Source organism: Telmatherina bonti (assembly GCF_933228915.1).
Source record: "Telmatherina bonti genome assembly, chromosome: 3".
In the NCBI taxonomy this organism is placed as follows: domain Eukaryota; kingdom Metazoa; phylum Chordata; class Actinopteri; order Atheriniformes; family Telmatherinidae; genus Telmatherina; species Telmatherina bonti.
Window position 1 is genome coordinate 39,039,024 of NC_136621.1, and position 24,800 is coordinate 39,063,823.

The window sequence follows — 24,800 nt, forward strand, 5'->3', positions numbered from 1 at the left end:
ATAATTGCATGTAATTATTCTGCACGTATTTTAAAAGTACGTGACTTTAGTGTCGTGTAACTTGGCTCATGTGGGCTTCAAAGCGCTTCAGGCTGACACAGCAAGCTGCCTGTTTCTGTGTGAAATCCACCAGGAACCCTGTCGTGGTGGACCAGACCAGTCAGCGGGGAACCTGCACACCCCTCCTCTTAAAACAACAAACTCTCTTACCACAAAACACCTGTCACCACCCCGTCCACCACACACACACACACACACACCCTGCTTCTCCTGCCTTCTTTAACTCGCTGCTCTCATCCTTCTTCTGGACGTTTCCTGTTTTCCCACATCGGCCCGTTTCAGATTTTTGTGTATCGTGTTGCACCACGTTTGTACCATGTGAGAGAAAACGTCCTTTTCTTCAGCTGCAGACGCTTTCTTCTTCCAGATTGTGTAATATATTCCCATGTTCACATAACCCAGCTTGCTACAGATGGTTTGTTTAGGTAACATTGAAGTTCTGAATGTACCTCAGGGTGAGTAGGATTATTTTCCATGAAGCAATTCGTCTCCCTTTCAGAGAGAAATGCTTTCTTTGTTGCTGGACGAGATTTAATTACATATTTAACTCTACTCTTTTTATGTAACATCCTCATGTTGACGTCATACAAGCTCAGTTAATGATACAAATGTTTAACTATTAATAACTATTACATGTTATTTCTTTTAGATTTGTTGCTGATAAGTTAAAGAAGCCATTGCTTCATGCACTGGAAATACGTAGCATTCACAGTGCTTCTGAAAAATGAAGCACATTAGTTTTGCTTTTATTCAACATTTAATTTAGAACTTGGTCATTTAACACATATTTGTAAAAGGTTGGCTGTAAGGTACGCCGGTGGAATAATGATAAAAATCTCACAGTGGCCTCTATTACTGTCAGTAAATTACAGTCACTTTAAGTACATCTCAGTGAAGTGCATCCTTATAGTTCATCAATATCTTGAATTACAGCAAGTACTGCCGCTGGAATGATGACAATTCATGCTTTCTGTATAATCCACTACCTGGGTAAATGTAGAGATAATTCTTCCTTAAAATAACTCAAAGATTTGACAATCTCAAGATGTATTCATGAGTTTCAACCGGAATTGATCATTCATCCGTCCATCCATCAGCTCATCTGTCCATAAGTTCTTCCATGTTTCCTGTTTTTTTTCTGCTGCTGCCCTCGTCACTTTGTTACCAATGGTAAAACCGTGACACTTTATCGCTCTGATGATGTCGTGCCTTGTACACTGACATTGACTGGTATGTGTAATCCAATCTATGGGTATGTGTGTGGATAATGTCCGGTGCTGCAATCTATGTTTGCAAACTGAACTGCCTCTTGGGAATAAATAAAGTTATCTAAATCTAAATCTGAATCTAAATCTGAATCATCCATCCATCCATCAACTATACCCGCTTATTCCATCACAGGTTTGCGGGGGGACTGGAGCCTTTCCCATCAATTGCTTAAGAGGAAGGTTACACCTTGGACAACTCACCATTTTGTTACAGAATCAAATATGAATCATTAATTTAAAAACTACAATTATTATTATGAAACAAATAATGCAAATTCTGCCTTTAAGAACAGTATTTTCCTGACTAAAACTGATTCAGCTGTCATTTTACATAGCTGTGTTCCTGATGTTTTCCTGTTAGACATCTGAGACACAAAAATCCTGACATGGTGTTGACTCACCATAAAAACTCTGACAGTTTCCTGCTATAGTTTCTTCTAAAAAGAAAAAGAAAAAGAAATAGAAAAATCCTGATGTTGTGAATATAAGGCTAAAATATGTGGTTACCAGGGCAGATTTAATGAATTCAAGTCATACTACAAAGATGTGTAGAAAACTTTAAGCTCAATTGTCAAGAGTAATGTGGGAAGCTTTTAACTTAATGCTAACATGGAGTCTGAAGAGTTTTAGCTTAGCTCTAAATAAATAAAATAAAAACTGAAAGTCAAATAAAAGCAGCTGGAATTTGTATATTCCATTTGCTAAACAGAAGCCAACATGATATAACTGCTGAGATTTTTAGTGGACTATGTCTGATAAATAATTTTCTGGACTCACATGTCGACTAAACCTGAAGCTAGCTAACTTCATTAGCTTACTTGATGCACAAATCATATCAGTCACACTAACTTTACCTGCTTAAATCTATTTCTTTGCTCATTTTTATTGTTCAGTTTACTCTTCAGGGAATTTTGTTGTCTGTAAATCACTGTGAGGACTAAACTGTATCAGTGTTGCTAAATAAAGCCAGTAGTATGGTGGCTAGCTAGCTAACTCAGTAACTTATTAGCTTAGCTTAATGCAGTTCTGGTATTAAACTTTTGACTTTCTCTTTGAGGAACAATTTTTTAGTTTTATATATGTACTGTAACACTCATCAACCACTTTATTAAGTATACTTGTTTACTGTTTGTTAACACTTGTTTATTGTTTGTTAACAGCAATGACGAGTCAGACCATCACATGCCAGCAACTCAATGCATTTACCCATGTAGATAAAGACGACTGGCTGTTTTTATTGCTTTATGTTTTAATATGTTAATTATTTTATGTTCAGCACTTTGTTCAGCAGTAGCTGTTGGAAAGTGCTTTATAAATAAAGTTGGCCTGGTTGAAGTGTACTCTAAGCATCAGAATGAAGAAAGAATTGTTTATCTGTGTATTTACTGGAATTTTCACACAGCCATCCCCAGGGTTTCCAGAGAAGGTCTGAAGAAGAGAAAATATCCAGATGTTGATGTCAGAGGTCAGATGAGGATAGACAGACTGGTTGGAGATGATAGAAAGACAACTGGAAGTCCAATCAGTACTGGTTCCAACCAGAACATCATCTCTGAACACACAACACGTCCAGCCTGGAAGCAGATGGTCTCCAGCAGCAGAAGACCACAGCGGGTTCCCTCCTGTCAGTAAGAACAGGAAACTGAGGCTACAATTCACACAGACTCACCAGAACTGGACAATAGAAGATGGAGAAACGTTGCTGGTCTGATGAGTCTCCAGTTCAGCTCCACATTCACATGGTAGGATCAGAATCTGCTGGAAACATCATGACAACATGGATCCATCCTGCCGTCAGGATCAACGCTTCAGGCTTGTAGGGGATATTTTCTCACTGTTCTCCAACGGCCTCCAAAGTCACTAGATCGACATCCAACAGAGAAGCTTTGGGATGTGGTGGAAAGGCAGATTTTCATCATGATGAGCAGCAACTCTGTGATGCTTCATGTCAATATGGAGCAAAATCTCAGAGAAATGTTTCCAGCAGAAAGAATTAAGGAGGTTCTGAAGAAAAAGGAGGTAAAGCTCAGTACCAGCATTACGTACCTAATAAAGTGTCCGATACACAAGTACTTTGTGAAATTGTGACCATTCAGCAAAAGAGCATCCATGCTCATTTTCTATTTATATGCCTTTATGTAACCAGAAAACATTGTATCTTTAAACCAAGAGTCTCTAGCACACCCTGACAGTGATGGCATCACAGCTGGCAGGTTACAGACACGCAGACCAACAATAAAAACACAAAATCCTTTAGAAAGTTTATGGTGAATGCAGCTAAACGCAGCTAATAATGATGTGGAACATCTAAATCACATGATTTTCACTAATTATGGGAAATGAGTTTATTGTCTTTGTCCCAGTTAAACACTGAGACAGAAAGGAGGAATCCTGCAAGCGATGCAGTTAAAAAAAAAACAAATAGTCTGAATCTGACTCTCTCATGAGCAATAAGAAGATAAGCATTAGAGACAAGCACAAAAAAACATTGATATCCCAGAACCGTTTCTTGACTCGTATATGTTGACGGAATCCTTTCTACCTGTTTTGGGAGGTTTTCTGAACTTTACTGATGGAAACAAACCAGTTCTACACTCAGCCTGGAAAATAATGGTGAAGGTTTATTAACATTACCAACCAGAGAGATGAACATCTGGAGGAAAGATGTTTATTGTTTGTTAAAGTCCATGTTGTAGAAATGACATTAAGAAATCCACTAAATCAGCACGTGATGTGCAGGATCTGCAAGATTTCCCTGGAAAAGACCATGAACACCTAACATTTGTCACATGGCAGCTGGAATGTGGAATAAAGAAGCATGTCAGGACATTTGATCAGCCTCTGAAGAATATATTTCATTACTTTCTACAAGCAAAGATGTTTTAGTCCGTGGTGCGAAGGAGTCACATGCTTAGTTCATATCTTTATGGACTGATTATAGGTAAAGTTAAGACTAAACTGATCAAAACCGAGCATAAACAGCAAAAAAGGAACCAAGAAAGTAACTTGTACATGATTTTATATATGGACGATGCATAAAATCTTTCATTTTAATGTAATGCACTAAATCAGGTCATTATCTAAGACCATGACCCTAACCCTTTGAAGACATTTGAGACGTTTGAGACATTTAACAGGATAATGATGCCAGAACACTGCGAGGACGAGCCTAATCCAAACATTTAAAGCCTCTTTCCATCATATTTCCTTCATCAAAAGAGGTCTCTGTGTTAGGGCAGGTGTGACTGGAAACATGTTGTTTGAAAATAAAAAAAGAAGAAGAAGAAGAGAGGTGGAGGAAGAGGCCAACTCTCATGTGCAGCCCTTAAAACAATAATCCTGCTTTCAGCTTCCACCATTCTTTCCAAGTCATCATATCCTTATTATTCTCGTCTCAGCACTGTGTGGTTAGAAATAACAGAAACAGACAGCCCAGCTGAATTCAAGATGAAGCATCTGAGCAACTAAAACAAAAAAGCCTGGAAGTTTTCTCAGACTACAGCAGACCCTGACAATCAGAGGCGTGTGGAATCTCCCTGACAACTGCAACTATATAATGTGTTTATTTTATTCACTCCATCTTCATTTTCCCTTCAGACACCAACCCTGGTTTGGAAAAACAGAGGGAATTCCTGCCCACCCTTGTTCCCCTCTGCAGTTGAGGTCTTATTAATGCTGTCTGGCCCTGCAGAATGAACATATTTACTCTGTTCTAGAAAAGCATCAGGCACAAAGCAGGAATGTGGCCGCGCGCGACCTGAAAACAGCTGGTACATTTTCATTTTTAACCCATAAAACAAATACAGAGCAGACTTTTTATGAATGGCTGCATTCAGTCCAAAACCCGCCCACCAATCGGGAAGCAGCTCTCTTGGGGCGCAGCCACGCCCACGCAGCATGTAACCAGCATCCTGATTGGTTAGAAGCCTTAAAATGGGCGTGGCTTTGTTAAACCAGCAGCGGGTATAAACTGGAGTTGAAATACTTATCAAGAGGGAAAAGGACGAAGGTCCGAGAGGCAGAAGCTTAATATGAACTCAGCGTGTTGTTGTCTGAAGGTTTTATTTTAACTTTTTTTTTTTATATTTGAAGCAACTTTTAGAGCAAATTATGGCATTTCTGATCTTCCTGACAGTACTGACAACAGCTGCGGTCACACAGGTAAGATCATTCTCAGGTAAAGTCGCGTCTAAAGACTAGTTTCATGTCTTTTTTTAGGTGCTAAACTTATGAAATGCAGGGAAACTTCGTGGTTAAACAAAACTTTTCCAGGTTTTATGGAAATCTTGTTGCTGGAAAAGTATTGCTGGAGTCATCACCACGCCTGTTCCTGTAAAGCTTTGCAAACAGTTCACATGCCTGCTCATGTCTGCCTTATTGCTGATTGGCACAAAGAGGAGCGTGCAGGCAGGACACCAGTGATGGAGCATGCAGAGCTTTTTATCTGGAAGAATTCAGAGTTGGTGATGAATCTCCTGAATGAGCAGGGTGACACACTTGACATGCATGCTGAAGATGTCATGCAGACATTTTTAGACACTTTCCTGACCAGCAGTTTCCTTTTCTTCGGTCTTAAACCAGACAAATAATATGTATTTTTTTAAAAATATTTGCAGAAAAGTGGAAACACAAAATCTGTGACAATGAGCTGTTTCTTTCCAGGTGACTGCCAGCTGCCCTGCAGCGTGTGAATGCCCTGCACGGCCCCAGGTGTGCCCTCTGGGTGTTAGCATCCTGCCAGACAGGTGCGGCTGCTGCAAGGTCTGTGCTGCACAGCTCAACCAGGACTGCAGCCTCATGAGGCCCTGCGACCACCACAAAGGGCTGGAGTGCAACTATGGCAACGACGTGACAAAGGCCTGGGGCATCTGTCGAGGTGAGGATGAAGAGGGGAAGCTTATTTTACAGCCTTGTGGAGTAAACAGTGAGGAAGCAGTATGTACCCTCATACACATACGAGGACTTATTAATAAGCTGGGGATGTTTTATGAGCTCGACGGGGGGGTTTCAGAGGTAAAAATACTCTTGTGTACCATGCCAGTGCCGCCCACGAGCTATGAATAGAAGGTTCTTGGAGACAAGGAGTCTAACGCTTCCTGTTTCCTTTGTGTGCTCTGTTGTGGTGCAAATGTTTAAGCTGCTGAAATGAGATCATGTGGGGAATACTGCTCACGCCTTGCTGCGTCTGTCCCTTCACACTGAAGGAGCATCTGGCCAGAAAAGCAGAAAACACTGTGACTGGTCTGCGTCTCACCCCTCTGAGCTCAGCGTGTCGTGGAATGTTTGCTGAGTGATGATGTTTCCTCTCAGCTAATTCAGAAGGACGCGCATGCGAGTACAACAGCAGGGTCTACCAGAACGGCGAGAGCTTCCGTGTTGGCTGTAAACACCTGTGCACCTGCATCGACGGCGCTGTTGGCTGCACGCCTCTCTGCAGCAACAAGCTGCCACCAGCTTCACCATCCTGTCCTTTTCCACGACTTGTCAAGATACCAGGACAGTGCTGCTTCAGTGTCGACTGCCATAAGGGCACCTGGTCCCTTCTGCCCAAGTATCAGGTTATTTATTAGGGTTTTTTTGTGTTATTTAGTTAAAAACATAAACAAACACATGCAAAGCATAAACAAGTGTATCTCACTTTATTATCTCCTATAAAACAGATGCCTTCACTAAAAACTAAACTAAAAGTGAAACAACCCAGAGTTTGGCACCTTCCTGCATCGCATCGCCCCGACAACGAGCCGGTCCTGACCAACGAGCTAACAGAGGTCAAAGCAGTCAAACACCTGCCAGGTGAGAGAAACACACAGTTTACACGCGTTTCTGGGAGTTTACTTTAAAGTTTTGTACTAAATGTTTTCCTTTAGTCTAATTAAAATCAGTAATGCACAGAGTCTAGCCCGGAAGGTGGAACGGATGGGCTCTGAGTTAAATGTCAGTTCAAACACGCCAACTGCATGATGGGAAATGCAAGTCTGTCCATTTTTTTTTATGCCTGAATGCATCACATATGGTTTTCCTGTAAGTTGTTTGTTTGCACCTAAAAAAACAAACATAAAAGTAGGAAACATGCTGGATTGGTTATGGTCTGTTTAACATCTACATGCTCCCACTGGCACAGGTCATAAGGAGACGTTAGTTACCATGGCTACACAGATTTATGTGAGTGTCACCATGAGACAGAGGTCCTGTACAGGATCTTGGGGATGCATCCAGAAGATTAATGACTGGATTTGTCTGAACTTATTTCATTGAAACAAAATCAAGATTCAGGTGATCGTCTTTGGAGCCAAAGAGAAAAGCTTAAAGGTCACCACAGAGCTTCATTCTGTACACCTAAAAACCACCAACCAGGCCATATGGTGATGGACTCAGACCTAAACACCACCAACCAGGCCATGTGGTGATGGACTCAGACCTAAACACCACCAACCAGGCCATGTGGTGATGGACTCAGACCTAAAAACCACCAACCAGGCCATATGGTGATGGACTCAGACCTAAACACCACCAACCAGGCCATGTGGTGATGGACTCAGACCTAAACACCACCAACCAGGCCATATGGTGATGGACTCAGACCTAAACACCACCAACCAGGCCATATGGTGATGGACTCAGACCTAAAAACCACCAACCAGGCCATGTGGTGATGGACTCAGACCTAAACACCACCAACCAGGCCATGTGGTGATGGACTCAGACCTAAAAACCACCAACCAGGCCATATGGTGATGGACTCAGACCTTAAAAACCACCAACCAGGCCATGTGGTGATGGACTCAGACCTAAACACCACCAACCAGGCCATGTGGTGATGGACTCAGACCTAAAAACCACCAACCAGGCCATGTGGTGATGGACTCAGACCTAAACACCACCAACCAGGCCATATGGTGATGGACTCAGACCTAAACACCACCAACCAGGCCATGTGGTGATGGACTCAGACCTAAAAACCACCAACCAGGCCATATGGTGATGGACTCAGACCTTAAAAACCACCAACCAGGCCATATGGTGATGGACTCAGACCTAAAAACCACCAACCAGGCCATATGGTGATGGACTCAGACCTAAAAACCACCAACCAGGCCATGTGGTGATGGACTCAGACCTAAAAACCACCAACCAGGCCATGTGGTGATGGACTCAGACCTAAACACCACCAACCAGGCCATGTGGTGATGGACTCAGACCTAAAAACCACCAACCAGGCCATGTGGTGATGGACTCAGACCTAAACACCACCAACCAGGCCATATGGTGATGGACTCAGACCTAAACACCACCAACCAGGCCATGTGGTGATGGACTCAGACCTAAACACCACCAACCAGGCCATGTGGTGATGGACTCAGACCTAAACACCACCAACCAGGCCATGTGGTGATGGACTCAGACCTAAAAACCACCAACCAGGCCATGTGGTGATGGACTCAGACCTAAACACCACCAACCAGGCCATATGGTGATGGACTCAGACCTAAAAACCACCAACCAGGCCATGTGGTGATGGACTCAGACCTAAACACCACCAACCAGGCCATATGGTGATGGACTCAGACCTAAAAACCACCAACCAGGCCAGAAATCTGGGTGCAGGATGGACTTGCACCTCACAAAGGAATCACTAAGTGAGCCGACTGTCACCAATATGAAGGGTAAAATATGTGATGTCTCAGCAGGATCTGGAAAAAAACTGGTCCAGACTTTCATCTTTAGTCAGTTTGATTACCGTGACAGGATCTTTTCCAGGTTCTACCTAAAAACTCTGTTCGACACCTGCAACTCAGTCAGACCACATCACTCCAGTTCCGAGGTCTTTACACTGTCCGTCAAGAGTTCTGTTGCTGGTCCATGAAGTTCTGAATGGTCCAGGATGAACCTAGCAGACCCCTCAGGTCTTCTGGATCAGTTCTCAGTCAGAAGTAGACCTGGAGAAGCTTCGATAGAACAGACGTTCTAAAGTCTGGGAGGTTTGTAGCAGCTGATCTTCAGGTACATGATGATTAAACAGACGTCAACATGGTGACGTGAAGAATCCTCCATCTGCCTTTTTACATGTTAATTATGTCTACATTTAGATTAAACCTAGTTTGTTTCCTGTTTTGCACGTCTAAGTTAAAGCATTTCTAAGCTGCGGCTGGAAGATGGGACAGGAATGATCTGCCTGTCTGTAGAAACCAGAATCAAAGACATCTCATAAACCAAGGTGTGGTTTCTCTGACTGTCTCCCAGGTTGGGAACAACTAGCTCAACAGATTTTCTTTTCCTCCTTAACGTGTCGGATTCCTCAGAGTGGAGATCTGCGAAGGAGCAGAGGTGTCCGGTCCAGGTCTCTGACTGGTCCCAGTGCTCCCGCAGCTGTGGGATGGGCGTCTCTTCTCGCATCACGAACAAGAACGCTGAGTGCAGACTGGAGAAAGAGATGAGGATCTGCACGGTTCGGCCGTGTCGCAGCCTGACCGTCTCTGCCGAGGTGAGCTGAGAAAAGACAACATGGCTGCAATAAAACCTGCACTGGGTCTAACAGCGTTGCCCTGCGATAAGGCTTATCAGTACCGACTTATTTCACCTCTTATCAGCGTCCAGCTGAGAGGTGAAATCCAAAGGCTGCTCTGCTGCAGAAAACTCAGAGCAGCAGAGAAGATGAAAATTAGACGTTGTGTGAGGTTGAGTAAAACGCGCTGAGTGGTGAAGCCATCTTTATCCTGAGCTTAAGAGCAGAGATTATCCGTGCTGAATTTTCGGGAAGCTCCACATCCAGCGGGAACTGGCTGGTGCTGATTTACTCGCAGTGTTTTGGTGGCAGGCAGGCGCCTTTATAAATATAGTCTGTCACTCCCAGCATTCCTGCCAAGCAACTGTCTGCAGCGAGGCCCTGGCTGTGTACTCAGAGCACAGGGAAATGGTGTGTCTAAATTAATCCTCCATGTTTGACACACCGAAACACACACACACACACACAGAGCTTTAAAAACTCTAATGGACATAGGTGTCCAGTAGGGGTGGGAAAATTGAATATCTGGATTTTTTTGCCTTACAATTTTGAAATCTTTTTTTTTTTTTTTTTTTTTTTTTTTTTTAAATAATCCAAAGATTAAATTTTTTTTAAATTTTTTTAATAATTCATTATAAAAAATTTTTTTGTCATTTGTATTGTTTTTATTGGTCTTTTTACTTGTCTTCTTGGGTATTATAGCAGAATGATGGAAGGAAAAATAACCAGCAAAAAATAATACAATTTTAAAAAAAAAAATTTTTTTTTCTTTTTTGGCTTTTAATCTACAAAAATCAGCAATATCCAAGAATTATGAGAACCACAATTTAAATCAAATTGGCACCCAAAAAAATCAGAATTGAATCAAATTGGGACAAAAGCAAATTGTCACCGCCCTAGTGTCCAGAAAGGACGTCCAAATGTTGAATAAATCTGAAAAATAGTTGCTTAAATCTCTAAATAATCCCCCTCAGAGTTCTTGTTTTGGCATCAGGTCTAATTGTGCTCTTCTTCATGTGAAACTGATGAGTTTGAGCTGAAAGCTGCTGAAACGTGCGGTCATGTAAAAGATGCAAAGCCAGACAGTCACCGTCCGTCTCTTTGCTTCTATCATCCAGACACTGAAAGGGAGGAGCTGCTCCCCGACCCGGAAGGCCCCCCGGCCCGTACACCTGACCTACGGGGAATGCACGAGCGCCCGTCCCTACCGGCCCAACTACTGCGGCGCGTGCACGGACGGACGATGCTGCTCGCCGCGCCGCACACGCACCCTGCCTGTGACGTTTGTGTGCCCGGATGGCGACCGCTTCCAGAGGTTGGCCATGTTCATCCAGTCGTGCAGATGCAGCAGCGACTGCGACCACCTCAACGAAGTGGTCCTTCCTCCGCAGCACTGGATGTACGGAGACACGCACCAGTTCACCGACTAGACCTGCAGGCTGCTTTTATTTATCATGTATCCATACGACCCGCCTTCTTTTAAAGCGAGGAAGACACTTCCAAACCCAGGAGCCATATTTCTCATGTGGTTTCGATGGAAGGGCCCTGGCGAGGAAACACTGGCATCCATAAACACAACCTGTCTCCTGCGTGACCACAGCAGCCTGGGAACTCGCCTGCTCCCGTTTAATCCGACGTGGGACCCAAATTAGAGCCCTGAAAAGCCCGGGACTTCCTGCACCCCCAGCTGATTGCTAGTTCAGGTGTGGAGGATTTGAGCCGCTCTGATCAGCCGGAGAGGAGGAACACAAAAGCAACAAAGCACTTTACTTGTCACTGAAGTTTAGCTGTAATAAGAGGAACGTCTGACGCGGTCGCCTCACGGGGGCGATTCGTAGAGAACCCACCACTCCCACCTGCAGGATCGCTTCTGCTGTTTTCTGTTATAATATACAGACTTTATGAATAATTATTCTAGGTAAGTGTAGTTTTGAGGCTCCATATGCTGCCATGCCCTGCATGTTTACCTCAACACACCTGGACAGGCTGCAAAGAACTTCAATAATCAGGTGTTCTGGAGGAGGATCATGTCTCCAACATGCAGGCCAAGGTAAACGCTGCATGAGAGAAACCCCCCTTTATGAGTCGAGTGTCTACGCCGGATCCTGTTATATTCTGTCAAAGCATGTCTACAAATGTCACATTTATGTTGTTTTTATGAACCAAGTTTTGTCGTCGCTCCATCCACGTGATAAAACTGGCTTCTACGCTCGTATTTCATGCCAAGATTTATTTTAACTTGTACAGTTGCAGATGATGCATGTTGGCAGCTGTTCTGGAAAGCAGCAGGTGGGTCTTAAACAGGACGAGGGCGCCCTCTGCTGGCCAGAACAACTACCTACAGTCACATGGAGAAGACCAGATGTTTTATTAACATCTGGAACGATTAAACATTTCAGACCTGAATTAAGCACAAAAAAAAAAAAGTTACAAAACAAATTTATTTTTCTTAAACCAAAACAGTCAATGGAAAACACTAAAATAAGCACTCTGCAAAGACATGAGAAAATAAAATGTTTTCTGAACGTGCCTACATGTATGGAGGGAGGGATATTTAAATGAATATTGAGGGTTTCTTTAGTTGTTTCCTCCATTAATACAACAACAACAACAACAGGGATCACACGCTGTCTTCACCGGAAGGACACTTCAAACTCATCTGGACTGTTCGACTGCAAAATGAGGAGAAAACAAAAAGGATTAGCAGGTGGAGAAACCAGGATTTATTTACAGGCTATCAAAGCATTTCCATTTCTATATGGTCATTTTCTATTTGCAGGTTTATTTTTCCATAATTGAATTAAAATCACAGCGGTAAAGAATGGCAGGAGGTGCTGCCCGGACCGGTCTGGGAGACAAATGGCAAACAGCAGCGCTAGCCTTGCAGCTACCGTTACTGAGCGTGAGATTTCCACGTCGGCTCTGAAAGCAGCGTTTAGAAACATTCTGCTTTTTATGGACATGAGAACAGACGAGACTTCCTGTATATGGAAGCTGTTTAACGCCAAAATAAAACCTGATGGTAAAACTACAAACATGTGACAGCAGCTCCATTCAGCCCAGTTAGAGATGCTGGTTCCAAACTGGTTCTGACCTGTTTTTCCTGAAGATTTAAGAGGAAACACTGAAAGATAGTATGAAAAATCTGTTTCTAATGTGTTAGATTTAATTACAGTTCAACATAAAGATAATGGAGATTAATGTGAATTTATTGATGCTGAACAGAGAATAAACCCTCAATGTGGAAAAAAAAAGGATGATAATCATTTAATAATCGTATCACAGCAGTTTGAGTGGAACTCGAATCAAACAGTAAGGTACCTCACATGTCTGATTTCTCACTTTTCACCAAGTTAGGAGCTCAGATGAATATTTTCATGCCGAGATGCTAAACAGCTGCTTTGTTTAAGAGTTTCTCCCGGATGACGCCAGACGTGATTTAATGCATCAAAGGTTTCATTTCGATTACGTATTTTAGACATGTGATAGAGCCGCTCGATTATGACAAAAATTATAATCACGATTATTTTGACTGAAACTGAGATCTGGATTATTTAACAATTATCCAGTATTTATAAACAACTCTGCGCGTCGTGGTGTTCTAGACTCCGTGTTGTGCATTATAACCGTCTAATGGACGGTTCTGAGTTGTTTAATCTGCTTTTACTGCTTATATAGGAACTATTTTACGTTGGCCTGGATGTACGTTTTATACCAAACAACCGCTGTCAGGCTGCAGCGCGTTTCTCTCATTCACCTGTTAAAAGACGGCTGATCTGAACCAGCTGGTTAACGCGTTGCTATGGTAACGCCCCGTAACGGAGGGATATTACAGTGTTTAACTGGCCGAACTATGTATAGGAAAATAATGCAGCCAGTTGTCACTGACAATGGTATAAACTATGTTTAGGTGAACTTCCACAACCTACTGCAGTTATTCTACATGGACCTGCAGCCGGAGCCGACTGAGACTGGCCGCCTGGGAGTGCTTTAGGACGGGAGAGGCTCCCGCTGCTCCTTCCTTACAGTAACTGCAGAACAATATGTGCCTTCAAGTCAGTCGCCAAAACACCAGAAAAGTCTCTAATAACTCCAGTAAAAGCTGCTAGATTTGTCGCTTTTAACAAAAAAAGTCTCCAGATTTAGCAAGAAAGTCTCCAAGTTGGCAACAGTGTCTGAATGAAAGCAAAGCGGCTGTGGGAGGAGTTTACAGCACAGCGCTGCAACGCCAGAGACGCTCGATTAGCAGCTGAAGACAGCAGGAGAGGAAACTGCAGAGAGAAAAATAATCACAACCTTTTATTTTTATCATCGATGAAAACACAGACCGTAGTTGAGATTAAACTCTGATTAATCGCCCGACTCTAATACGTAGGCTACTTATTGTCTCATTTACCTGGCGCCCCCCTTCATGGTGTCGCCACCCCCAGTTTGTTGCGTGTCCTTAAGGAGAAAACTTACTGTAGGAGGAGATGTCGATCTCGTCCGGCAGCTCTGCTACATTGACCTCGAAGCGATCCTGGACTTCGTTCAGGGTCTTCGCATCGGTCTCGTCGGACACAAACGTGATGGCCAGGCCTTTGGTCCCAAACCTGCCAGCTCGGGCCACCTGAGGTCGACAGAAGGCACTTAGGACTCGCGTCAACACAAACATAAACAAATGTTCTTCATCACAGGCTGCTGATTTTCCATACGACTTAACGCTGTTCCAGAAAAACGATGATCTATGAAACCCAAACTGACTCTGTGAAGGTATGTGTCGGAGTCCTCCGGCATGTCATAGTTGAAGACGATGTTGACTCGTTCGATGTCCATGCCGCGGCCGAACAGGTTGGTCGCCACCAGGATCCGCCTCTGGAAGTCTTTAAACTGCTGGTACCGAGACAGCCTGGGCGAGCGCAGAAACGTGTTAAACCATAAACATGTGGAGGAAACCCCCGCTGGGGGCGGCGAGCAGCGCCTACCTCTCCTCCTGCGCCATGCCCCTGTGGATGGCGATGGCCGGGAAGTTCTGCTCCACCAGCAGCTGCGACAGAGCCACGCAACGGTTCACAGACTTCACAAAGATCACCACCTGCAAGGAACCAGAGGAACTCCTCACCAGCACTTATTTTCAGATTTAAACCCAGAAAAGGGGAATAAATTGTTTCTTATGTTTTAATGTTGCGAAGTGTGGCGTTGGAAGAACGGCAGCTCTACCTGGTTGAACTCCAGCACGTCGAGGAGATCGAACAGCTTCCGGTTCTTCTCGCTGTCCTTCAGCTTGCAGTAGTACTGCTGCAGGCCATGAAGCGTCAGTTTGGTCTCATCGTCCACGAACACCTCCATCGGCTGCACGACGAGAGAGGAGGACGCCGTTAGGGTCGGCTCGGTGGACTGCTGCATGAACACTGAAGCTAACCATCAGACATCTTCTACTCAGCAGCGCCCTGACCCAGCTGGATCTGCTGAAGACGTTGCACTGGCTGCCAGGTCAGCATGCAGGGAGAATCTTTACCCCCCCCCAACAGAAAACTAAACCTACAAGCGGCTAATGGAGAATAACGCTTCAGGTTTGCACAGTGACAGAAGCAGCTGCTTGTGTCTGCGCCGCCTTCTAATGAGACGCCCGCCGCCTTCCTGCAGGCTGAGATGAAAGCCTGACCTGCTGCCGCCACCGGAACCAAACGGCAGCTGCCACGGCTTCTCTCAGGACTCCCATCGGCGGAGTCTCCTCCGTGGATTTACCTCCAATAACCAGTTTCATCACACAGAATCTGAGCTAAAACCACGACGGAGCTGCAGCCATGACGACACCACACTACAGGTCACTTCCATTCACAGCTATGCAGCGTGTTGTTATGTTGATCTAAGTAAACAACAAGGCAAAACGGCAGTCTAATTATATAAGGACCAAGTTTCAGCTGAAGGTCATATTAGCGGTGGTAAAGGTCATTTTTTAGCAGCACGTTAGATGTTAAATCCTCACGACAAAATGCTTTTTAATGACAAACGTCTGAATAAAGACGATAAATCCCACACGGCTAAAAAGCACAACAACATCAGACATCTCATGTCTGACAGACCCTCAGAAAACACTTTATATTCTCTTTTCACAGTTATTTGCCATGAATTTTCTCTTTTATATACAGATTTTATGTGTTATTTGGCTCTAAAGGCCTTAAATGGACGGTGGCGTGAAGGTGAGAGGTGTCCTCAGCTGAGATGCAGGAGATTCTGTACATGAGATATGTTGATGCAGCTCAACTTGCCATAAACATCCAGTTTCTTTTTGTTTTAAAAGGAAAATCTTTTTAAAATCAAATCAAACTTATTTATGCAGCACGTTTCATACCAAAGAACAGCGTAAGGTGCTCCACATGAAGGCAGCGATTAACTATGAAACCATTTCAACCTTAAATTAAAACTTTAGCTTCACAAACGCCAGCATACAGGAGAACTGATTGTCTAATAGGTGGCTCGATAAACCAGTTCTAACTGGGATCTTCTGTGTGAACTTGCTGGAAGCTGCTTAGCCGCTGACAGCTGCATGAAAACTCACATCCTGCATGAACTTGCGGCAGACGGGCCGGATCTCCTTGCTTAGAGTCGCGCTGAACATCATAACTTGCTTCTCGTGAGGCGTCAGTCGGAAGATCTCCTGGACGTCGCGCCTCATGTCTGTTGGGAAGCCACATGTGCTCGTTAGCCACCGTTCTGGGACACAAATCCCATAAAAAAAAACCCAAACCGAAGAGAAACAAAGATTGGTCTGACTCACCTAGCTGCTCCAACATCTTGTCACACTCGTCCAGCACAAAGTGCTTGATGTTTTTCACGCTGAGGGTCTTGTTACGGATGAGCGCCAGAGTCCGTCCTGGCGTTCCTACGACAATGTGGGGGCAGTTCTTCTTCAGGACGTCCTCGTCCTTCTTGATGGCCATCCCGCCGAAGAACACCGACACCTTGACGGTGGGCATGTACTTGGAGAAGCGCTCATACTCCTTACTGATCTGGAAGGCCAGCTCTCGTGTGTGACACATCACAAGGACAGACACCTGCAGAGGAGGACAGTGGGATTACAGAAGACACACACACACACACACACACAGGTGAGGCTGCACCTGGACTTCTATGAGATGTAAGCATGTCAGACTCACCTGGCCGTCCACCGGCTCTATCTGCTGCAGAGTGGCCAGAACAAACACGGCTGTCTTGCCCATGCCGGACTTGGCCTGACACAGGATATCCATGCCCAGGATGGCTTGAGGAATACACTCGTGTTGAACTGCAGACAAAGCACATAATAACGATTAGTTAAGGTAAAATTCAGAAGTACTTTTAGCCCTTTTAGACCCTGTTCAGGCACAGCGTCTCTTAAAAACGTGGAAGTCTTTGCATACTAATGGTGAGGTAAAACACTTTCAGGCTGTGATAACAAAACGCATCACGTTACGGCATTTTCAGCTTAGAAACTACATTTTCCTCTTTTTATTTACTTACATCATCCATCTGGAAAACTATAATCCCATAAACGTGACTTATTTCCAACGTTGTAGTACATAAATGTATGTAGAGTCGACCATTAAGGACAGAAATATGGTCCTAATGCCCCGGAACTGTGAAGCTAATGGGACAACTGGGACTGTGAGGGTCTACAGATATAAGGGACACACAGACTGTGCAGGACTGCCCACATCAAACTTGTCCTGTGTGGTGGTATTTGCCTTTCACTGCATGATTATCTCCTTTACCTGTTACACCAGGTGTGCCCCAGGGGGATTCTCTTCTTCATCGTCATCTATCTCCTTCCTCTTGGTAATATTCATTTGTTTATTCATTATCCGAACCGTTTAGTCCGATAAAGGGTCAATCCCAAAGGCAGGGTACACCCAGGACAGCTCGCCAGACCATCTCAGGGCCTCCTGGTAATATTTCCCGTGAAGTTAATGTCCATTTTCACTGCTTCGTGGAGGAACCACGGCTTTACCGTTCCAGTTAACCAAATTCCACATTTCCTCCTTCATTTATCCAAAATTAAATCCTGGTTCGCCTCCAACTTCCTTAAAACTAAACAGAGTTTCTCCTCACTGGAAACAACCTCTGTTCTTGTCCACGGTCTCGTCACCCCCCCCCGTACTGATTGCTGTAAGTCTCTTCTCTTCGGCCTCCATCAGAAATATCTTCATTAACTTCCGATGGTCCAAAGTTCATCCGCACACACCACCCCCCTATCCTGCAGCAGCTGCCTCGGCTCCCCGTTAAATCCAGAATTAAATCCTCATGTACAGATCCAAGGCCATCTACAAGCTGTTGTGGATTCTTCCAAGTTACAGATGTTCCCATATTCATGCTTTTATTTTTGAACTAAGTGTTTTATTTTGAAGGTGTTTCATGTAGTTTCTCTTCCGTTCTTTCACATTTCGCCTTCGGCATGTTTGTGACATCACAGCAGTCACTGAAGATGTAAATCACGTAGAGCTGCATCTATCGAGTACTTTTGGAATCGGGTACTCTGTTGATTATTTCTACCAGTAATCGAGTACTCTAACGATTATATTTTTTATTATAATTTGTAAAACAAATACTAGAAACTCTACCATAATAAATCTATTAATGTATATTTGTGAAGCTGTTGCATGTTGTTACTACCTAATGCATGAGGATTTGGTGCAGCCAACGTGTGTGTGCACGAGCTCAGAATCTAAATCGGTCGCAAATTTCTGCCTTTTAAAAGATTAAAAAGAAGAATTCATGTAGAAAGAAGGAGTGACTTGTAAACATGTCCACAGTAAGAACTAGCCGATGTCTTGGTGGACGACACGCCGACACAGAGGCTCCGTCACACGCTGCCTAAAACATGCGCTTTGACTCTGCGTGTGTGCAGGAGAGACAGATGAGGGACGGATTACCAGACGGTTAGCGTGCGTTAGCAGCCGACACCTCGCCATGCCTCGTCACTGCTGACTGATATCACAGGTTAGAACTCTGTACATTTTACCAGCCGCTGCTGCTGCTGATATAAATCAGAAAGCTGGATCTCCTCCTGGAGGGGTGAAGTGGGGGGGTTCCTTCCAGCTGCTGCAGCATTAAGACCTGCTTTACAGCACACACACTGCACTACGTTTTCTGTCCTTTTCAGTGTGAAATGGTCCCACACTGCCACTTTTTCCGTCTTTTCCTCCCCTCTTCTTCATTCTCTGCCATTAGAGACCAAAGCAAGGAGGATCTTCAGGCAGAAAGCAAAGCGCTGCTGGTGGAAATGTCCGTCATCAGTCCGGCTGAAACAGTCAGACTGTACAGACACACCGTAGGCCACAGGCTCTGCTTTTATAGATTTTATACATGTTTAGATGTTTTATATGTTTACTGAAACAGTGATGTAGTCCCTCCGAACAGCGCAGTGGTCTGAGAATGCAGCAATGATGCATCAATTAAAATATATCGCCGTTAATTAAACGACGCCTCGAGGCAGAAAATTTGCCTCGATTAATTTTTGTACTCGAGTTACCCGAGTAATCGTTGCAGCTCTAAAGTCACGATTATAGTCATGTTGAATGAGAGTGTGGATGTAAATGACCTTTTCTACAAACGCTGACTCGCGCCTGTATGTGTTTATTCTCTTTGAAATGCCCGTTTTTGTACGTTAGCACTGTTCAGCTAACTGAGTTGGTCTGATTTTAACTTGGATTTCTTTCAGTCTACGTGAGTGTTATGATTCCATCACAGCACTGATGATTATTAGCTGCTTGATACGGATATTTTTATTTACGGTGAAGGGTTTCATCAGAAAACTGTTTAGTTACCACAGCACACACTGGTAAACCTGGTTTGTTTTTGTTATACATTTCAGAAACTGCTTTGTAATCGGAAGGCATTGCTGTATCTACATGGTTCAACAGTTAACTCATAAACTCCAGTGATGACTCGCGTGCTTTCTGACCAAATCAGCATCAGAGGTCATAAACCTCAACCCCCCCCCCTTATCGGTCCTATGTCTTACACATTTTAGTCCCTACCCGCTCCCTCAGGTCATCCTCCTCCATCCACATCACCGTTCCTTCCTGCCGCCTCGGTTACTCGCCTCCTCATCTCTGGGATTCTCTCCCACCAGACATCCGTAACATCCGCTGTTTACCTTTGTATGAATCCACCCTCAAAACACAGCTTTTCAAGTAAAGCATGCTCTCTCTAATCACTCTGTCCCACGGGTTTGTGTCTATATTTTATTTTTTTATTTGTTTGTATTGTCGTTCTCTTGCTGTTTTATTGTGCAGTGACCTAAAAGGCACTTTTTACTATCATTATTATTATTATTATCTGTTACAGTCAGGTTAATCTGTACTGTTCTGTTTTTAAATGTTTAAAGATTTCTTATCATTATGTCCCTAAATTTGTAGTAAAGCTAAAGTACACGTCACCTTCTGAAGGATGCTCAAACCCACAGTCGACTATGGCACGAAGCAGTTCTGGTTTGAGCAGAAAATCTCTGAAGCCCGAGCTGTGGATGGAGACATAGGACCCCTTAACCTCTTTCTTGCTTGCCGGGGTACCACTTTCTGGCAGCCCTTGGGGCTCCTCGTCATCCTCATAGTCCAGAAGCTCACTTTCAACGTCGTTCTCTGCCATCTGGATTAAAAGAGAAACAAACAGAACAAAAAAACAGGGATTATGATGTAAATAAGTGTGTGTTTCTTACAGCTGTTTTGGGAGCCCTGATCCTAACAGGGAGGCTGTGCTTGTAAAAGTTGATGTTACCATTTAATCATTACTACTTAAATGTGCACAACAGCATGGTAAAATAATGAGATAAATCAGAAAGAAAACTGATGTTAGTTTGATGGTGCTTCATGTTAGCTTGGTTAACGTTAGCAGGCCATAGTAGACAATAAAATCATTCATAAACAAGGGGAAAGTTACATTCATCTCCTGTCTTTCAGCGATCAATGACTTGTGTGATGATATATTGAGGGAATACTCGAATATCAAGTGAAAATGAGACAATAAAACCCGAAGATGACAATGATGGAGTCATTAACAATGAAGTCCTCCATTTAAACTAGCCGCTTAGCTAGCTAGCAGAGGGCTAGCACTTATCCTTCGTAACGTAAATTACACCGTTTTATGTGTTTATATCAAGTGGAAAAATAGCAAGAAGCACAATTCTACACTTTAATCATAGCTTAAGTGTCGTATAAAAGAATATTATGTTTTTACTAACAGAAAAGACTCTCGTTAGCATGTGTCGCGTGTTAGCCAGCAAAGCCAACCTTAAATGAAACGGGAAAACACGCGTTCAATCTCATAGTAATCACAGTTTTATCTCATTATTTAAAATGAAACACGTTTATAAAGTTCAGAGTGTGTGGTTAAAAGTGCAATTATATTCCAGGTTTACCTTGAGTCTTTATTCAAGTGTCAGCGTGAAGCTATCCTGCTAGCAAATGTGCGCTAACGTATGCTGCGTTTACGTACGCTAGGGAAAATATGCAACTTTCACCGCGGGATCAAAACAATCGCCGTGAAAACCGCAAACCTTAACCAAATAAATCACAACACACTTCAGTTACCTTGCTGTTTTTCCTATTAATTATTTTATGTTGGTTTGTGGTTTTTTTTTGGGCATATTTTTACTTTACAACCATAAATAAAATTTGAAAAATTCCTTTAATCGTTAAAAAAAAAAATAGCTTTCAGGTCCCGCACCACGTAAATGTCTTTATCTTGGTGTTTTCTGGGGTTTGGTAAACGATGACTTGGTGCATAACTGCCATATATTTTACACCAGCAAGCGAAGTAATGTCATTATAACAACTTGAAGTTTTTTTTTTTATCCCACCGACACCTGAAGGCATCAGCAGCAGTTGGTGCCAAGCTGTTGACTCGCTTGTTTTATTTACCGGCGTAACCAGAGGGGGGTGGAGTTAGCGGAGTTCACCCTTCTGAGGTTTATTTTATATGGAAAGCGAGGGGTGTACTGACCCGGAGACCCACAACAAAAACATTCAAAGCAACATTTTATGAGTAAGGTAACCAAGACATGAGAAAATGAGATTTTGATATATTTTACAGCTGATTTAAGACATGGATCAAACACACGAGATGGTAAAAAAAAAAAAAGCAAACCCATGATGAAGTCAAGTGGTACCAGTTCAGATGTGCCTTGATCCAATAGTGTTTCCACAGTTTGAAATTCTGCATACTTTGGGTTTTTCTTCAGATTTCAGTTTGAGGAGCTGCAGTATTTTAACTGTCCACTTGAGGGAACTGATGGATTTCCATAGCAACCATTATTTCCACTGCTGATGATGAAGATCATGAGATCCAAAGCAGGTAAAGTGCATGTGAGGATGAGTATGAGGACATGGCTGTTATAGAACACACTGAAAGCACAATAAAGGACTAGCTCATTATTATTTAATCATTTGCAAAAATAGATATTAAGTCTCTCGTCCAGTTTGAGTTTTAATCTCCAGGTCTCCAGACTTCTTCGTCCTCAGGTCTCCAGACTCCTTCGTCCTCAGGTCTCCAGACTCCTTCGTCCTCAGGTCTCCAGACTCCTTCGTCCTCAGGTCTCCAGACTTCTTCGTCCTCAGGTCTCCAGACTTCTTCGTCCTCAGGTCTCCAGACTCCTTCGTCCTCAGGTCTCCAGACTCCTTCGTCCTCAGGTCTCCAGACTTCTTCGTCCTCAGGTCTCCAGACTTCTTCGTCCTCAGGTCTCCAGACTTCTTCGTCCTCAGGTCTCCAGACTCCTTCGTCCTCAGGTCTCCAGACTTCTGCGTCCTCAGGTCTCCAGACTTCTGCGTCCTCAGGTCTCCAGACTCCTTCGTCCTCAGGTCTCCAGACTCCTTCGTCCTCAGGTCTCCAGACTTCTTCGTCCTCAGGTCTCCAGACTCCTTCGTCCTCAGGTCTCCAGACTCCTTCGTCCTCAGGTCTCCAGACTCCTTCGTCCTCAGGTCTCCAGACTTCTTCGTCCTCAGGTCTCCAGACTCCTTCGTCCTCAGGTCTCCAGACTTCTGCGTCCTCAGGTCTCCAGACTTCTTCGTCCTCAGGTCTCCAGACTCCTTCGTCCTCAGGTCTCCAGACTTCTTCGTCCTCAGGTCTCCAGACTCCTTCGTCCTCAGGTCTCCAGACTCCTTCGTCCTCAGGTCTCCAGACTTCTGCGTCCTCAGGTCTCCAGACTTCTGCGTCCTCAGGTCTCCAGACTCCTTCGTCCTCAGGTCTCCAGACTTCTGCGTCCTCAGGTCTCCAGACTCCTTCGTCCTCAGGTCTCCAGACTTCTTCGTCCTCAGGTCTCCAGACTCCTTCGTCCTCAGGTCTCCAGACTTCTTCGTCCTCAGGTCTCCAGACTTCTTCGTCCTCAGGTCTCCAGACTCCTTCGTCCTCAGGTCTCCAGACTCCTTCGTCCTCAGGTCTCCAGACTTCTTCGTCCTCAGGTCTCCAGACTTCTGCGTCCTCAGGTCTCCAGACTCCTTCGTCCTCAGGTCTCCAGACTTCTTCGTCCTCAGGTCTCCAGACTTCTGCGTCCTCAGGTCTCCAGACTTCTTCGTCCTCAGGTCTCCAGACTCCTTCGTCCTCAGGTCTCCAGACTTCTGCGTCCTCAGGTCTCCAGACTTCTGCGTCCTCAGGTCTCCAGACTTCTTCGTCCTCAGGTCTCCAGACTTCTGCGTCCTCAGGTCTCCAGACTTCTGCGTCCTCAGGTCTCCAGACTTCTGCGTCCTCAGGTCTCCAGACTTCTGCGTCCTCAGGTCTCCAGACTTCTGCGTCCTCAGGTCTCCAGACTTCTGCGTCCTCAGGTCTCCAGACTCCTTCGTCCTCAGGTCTCCAGACTTCTTCGTCCTCAGGTCTCCAGACTCCTTCGTCCTCAGGTCTCCAGACTTCTTCGTCCTCAGGTCTCCAGACTCCTTCGTCCTCAGGTCTCCAGACTTCTGCGTCCTCAGGTCTCCAGACTTCTTCGTCCTCAGGTCTCCAGACTTCTTCGTCCTCAGGTCTCCAGACTCCTTCGTCCTCAGGTCTCCAGACTTCAGGTTATGCTTATAATGACAGGATTTACTGTCTACTGACTCACATGGACTAGTTGTTCTACATCTAATGATGTTTCTACTACTATTTTTTTCTTTTTCACCTGTTTTCTTTGCTCACAAACTGCATTCAGGTTATCTTCTGAAAATGCAAAAAAACTTGTAGAGAAAAAAAAGAGTTAATTTAATAATAGTCATGAGGTATTAGAGCTGTACCACAGTTTCTCCTCATATTCTTTATTTTTTTCCACATTTACAGATTTATTTTTCCTATTCAGGACATTTGTGTTCATCTTTTTTTTAAATAGCCAAGCCAGCTTTATTTATAAAGCACTTTACGCTGAACAGAGTGCTAAACATGACATAATTAACATATTAAAACAGAAAACAATAAAATTTAGAACCATAAAATATAAAACAATGAAACAGATAAAAGCAGTAAAGGCAGACTCATTCTGGGTAAAATGCCAGTGAAAATAGTTGGGTCTTAAGAAGAAGTTTAAAACTGGACAGTGATGAAGCCTGTCTGACCAGCAGTGGCAAAGAATAAATAAATAATGAAAAATGTGATAACTTCCAGGAGAAGGATCCCAAATAAAAGTGGTGATTTTGTCAGAAGACACTCATAAAGAGCAGGAGAAACACAAACAAAATGCTTTTAAACAATATTTGAGTCTATTTTTCTGTTGCATCGACAGAGCGAACAGTAAAACATGTAAATAAGAACATTTTTGTGAATCTAGATTCCATCACAGAAAAACAACATGTGAAACACGCTGTGTTGCAGAATGCAAATATGGCATAAAAGCATGACAAATATGTTCCATATGAAAGAGGAATGCAGTCAAGCGACCTCGTAAAACTGGCAGCTGTGAGCAGAAATATGAAGAAACATCTGGAAAGGAAACTGTTGTGGTTGATCTCGGTGGCATTTTGACCAAAACATGTCTCACATATGTCAGTCAAGAC

The 24,800-nt window shown here is 43.9% G+C and overlaps 2 protein-coding genes across 2 annotated transcripts; one reads left to right on the forward strand and one right to left on the reverse strand.

The window, feature by feature from the left end:
* The first annotated feature begins 5,331 nt into the window (after positions 1 to 5,331).
* On the forward strand, positions 5,332 to 12,046 carry LOC306754205 (CCN family member 1-like). The gene is made up of 6 exons (XM_079238128.1): positions 5,332 to 5,489; positions 5,991 to 6,204; positions 6,639 to 6,886; positions 6,989 to 7,121; positions 9,629 to 9,810; positions 10,950 to 12,046. The coding sequence occupies exons 1-6, from the start codon at positions 5,439 to 5,441 to the stop codon at positions 11,259 to 11,261; spliced, it is 1,140 nt and encodes a 379-aa protein (XP_079094254.1). The 5' UTR covers positions 5,332 to 5,438; the 3' UTR covers positions 11,262 to 12,046.
* Positions 12,047 to 12,253: 207 nt separating this feature from the next.
* LOC306754203 (ATP-dependent RNA helicase DDX39A) lies at positions 12,254 to 21,286 on the reverse strand. The gene is made up of 10 exons (XM_079238127.1): positions 21,209 to 21,286; positions 20,232 to 20,439; positions 16,971 to 17,098; positions 16,592 to 16,868; positions 16,373 to 16,491; positions 15,031 to 15,162; positions 14,796 to 14,905; positions 14,575 to 14,719; positions 14,293 to 14,440; positions 12,254 to 12,503 (listed from the first exon to the last, which is right to left on the reverse strand). The coding sequence occupies exons 2-10, from the start codon at positions 20,437 to 20,439 to the stop codon at positions 12,487 to 12,489; spliced, it is 1,284 nt and encodes a 427-aa protein (XP_079094253.1). The 5' UTR covers positions 21,209 to 21,286; the 3' UTR covers positions 12,254 to 12,486.
* Between the last annotated feature and the right edge of the window lie 3,514 nt (positions 21,287 to 24,800).

What these genes read in the sequence shown, in the direction of transcription:
- LOC306754205 (XM_079238128.1), top strand. Translation starts at nt 5,439, where the DNA reads ATGGCATTTCTGATCTTCCTGACAGTACTGACAACAGCTGCGGTCACA. An exon ending in CAACAGCTGCGGTCACACAG is followed by an intron (nt 5,490 to 5,990) that starts GTAAGATCATTC and finishes GTTTCTTTCCAG; the next exon opens with GTGACTGCCAGCTGCCCTGC. An exon ending in GGCCTGGGGCATCTGTCGAG is followed by an intron (nt 6,205 to 6,638) that starts GTGAGGATGAAG and finishes GTTTCCTCTCAG; the next exon opens with CTAATTCAGAAGGACGCGCA.
- LOC306754203 (XM_079238127.1), bottom strand. Translation starts at nt 20,439, where the DNA reads ATGGCAGAGAACGACGTTGAAAGTGAGCTTCTGGACTATGAGGATGAC. An exon ending in GTTTGAGCATCCTTCAGAAG is followed by an intron (nt 17,099 to 20,231) that starts GTGACGTGTACT and finishes CTTTGTCTGCAG; the next exon opens with TTCAACACGAGTGTATTCCT. An exon ending in GGCATGGCGCAGGAGGAGAG is followed by an intron (nt 14,720 to 14,795) that starts GTAGGCGCTGCT and finishes GCGCTCGCCCAG; the next exon opens with GCTGTCTCGGTACCAGCAGT.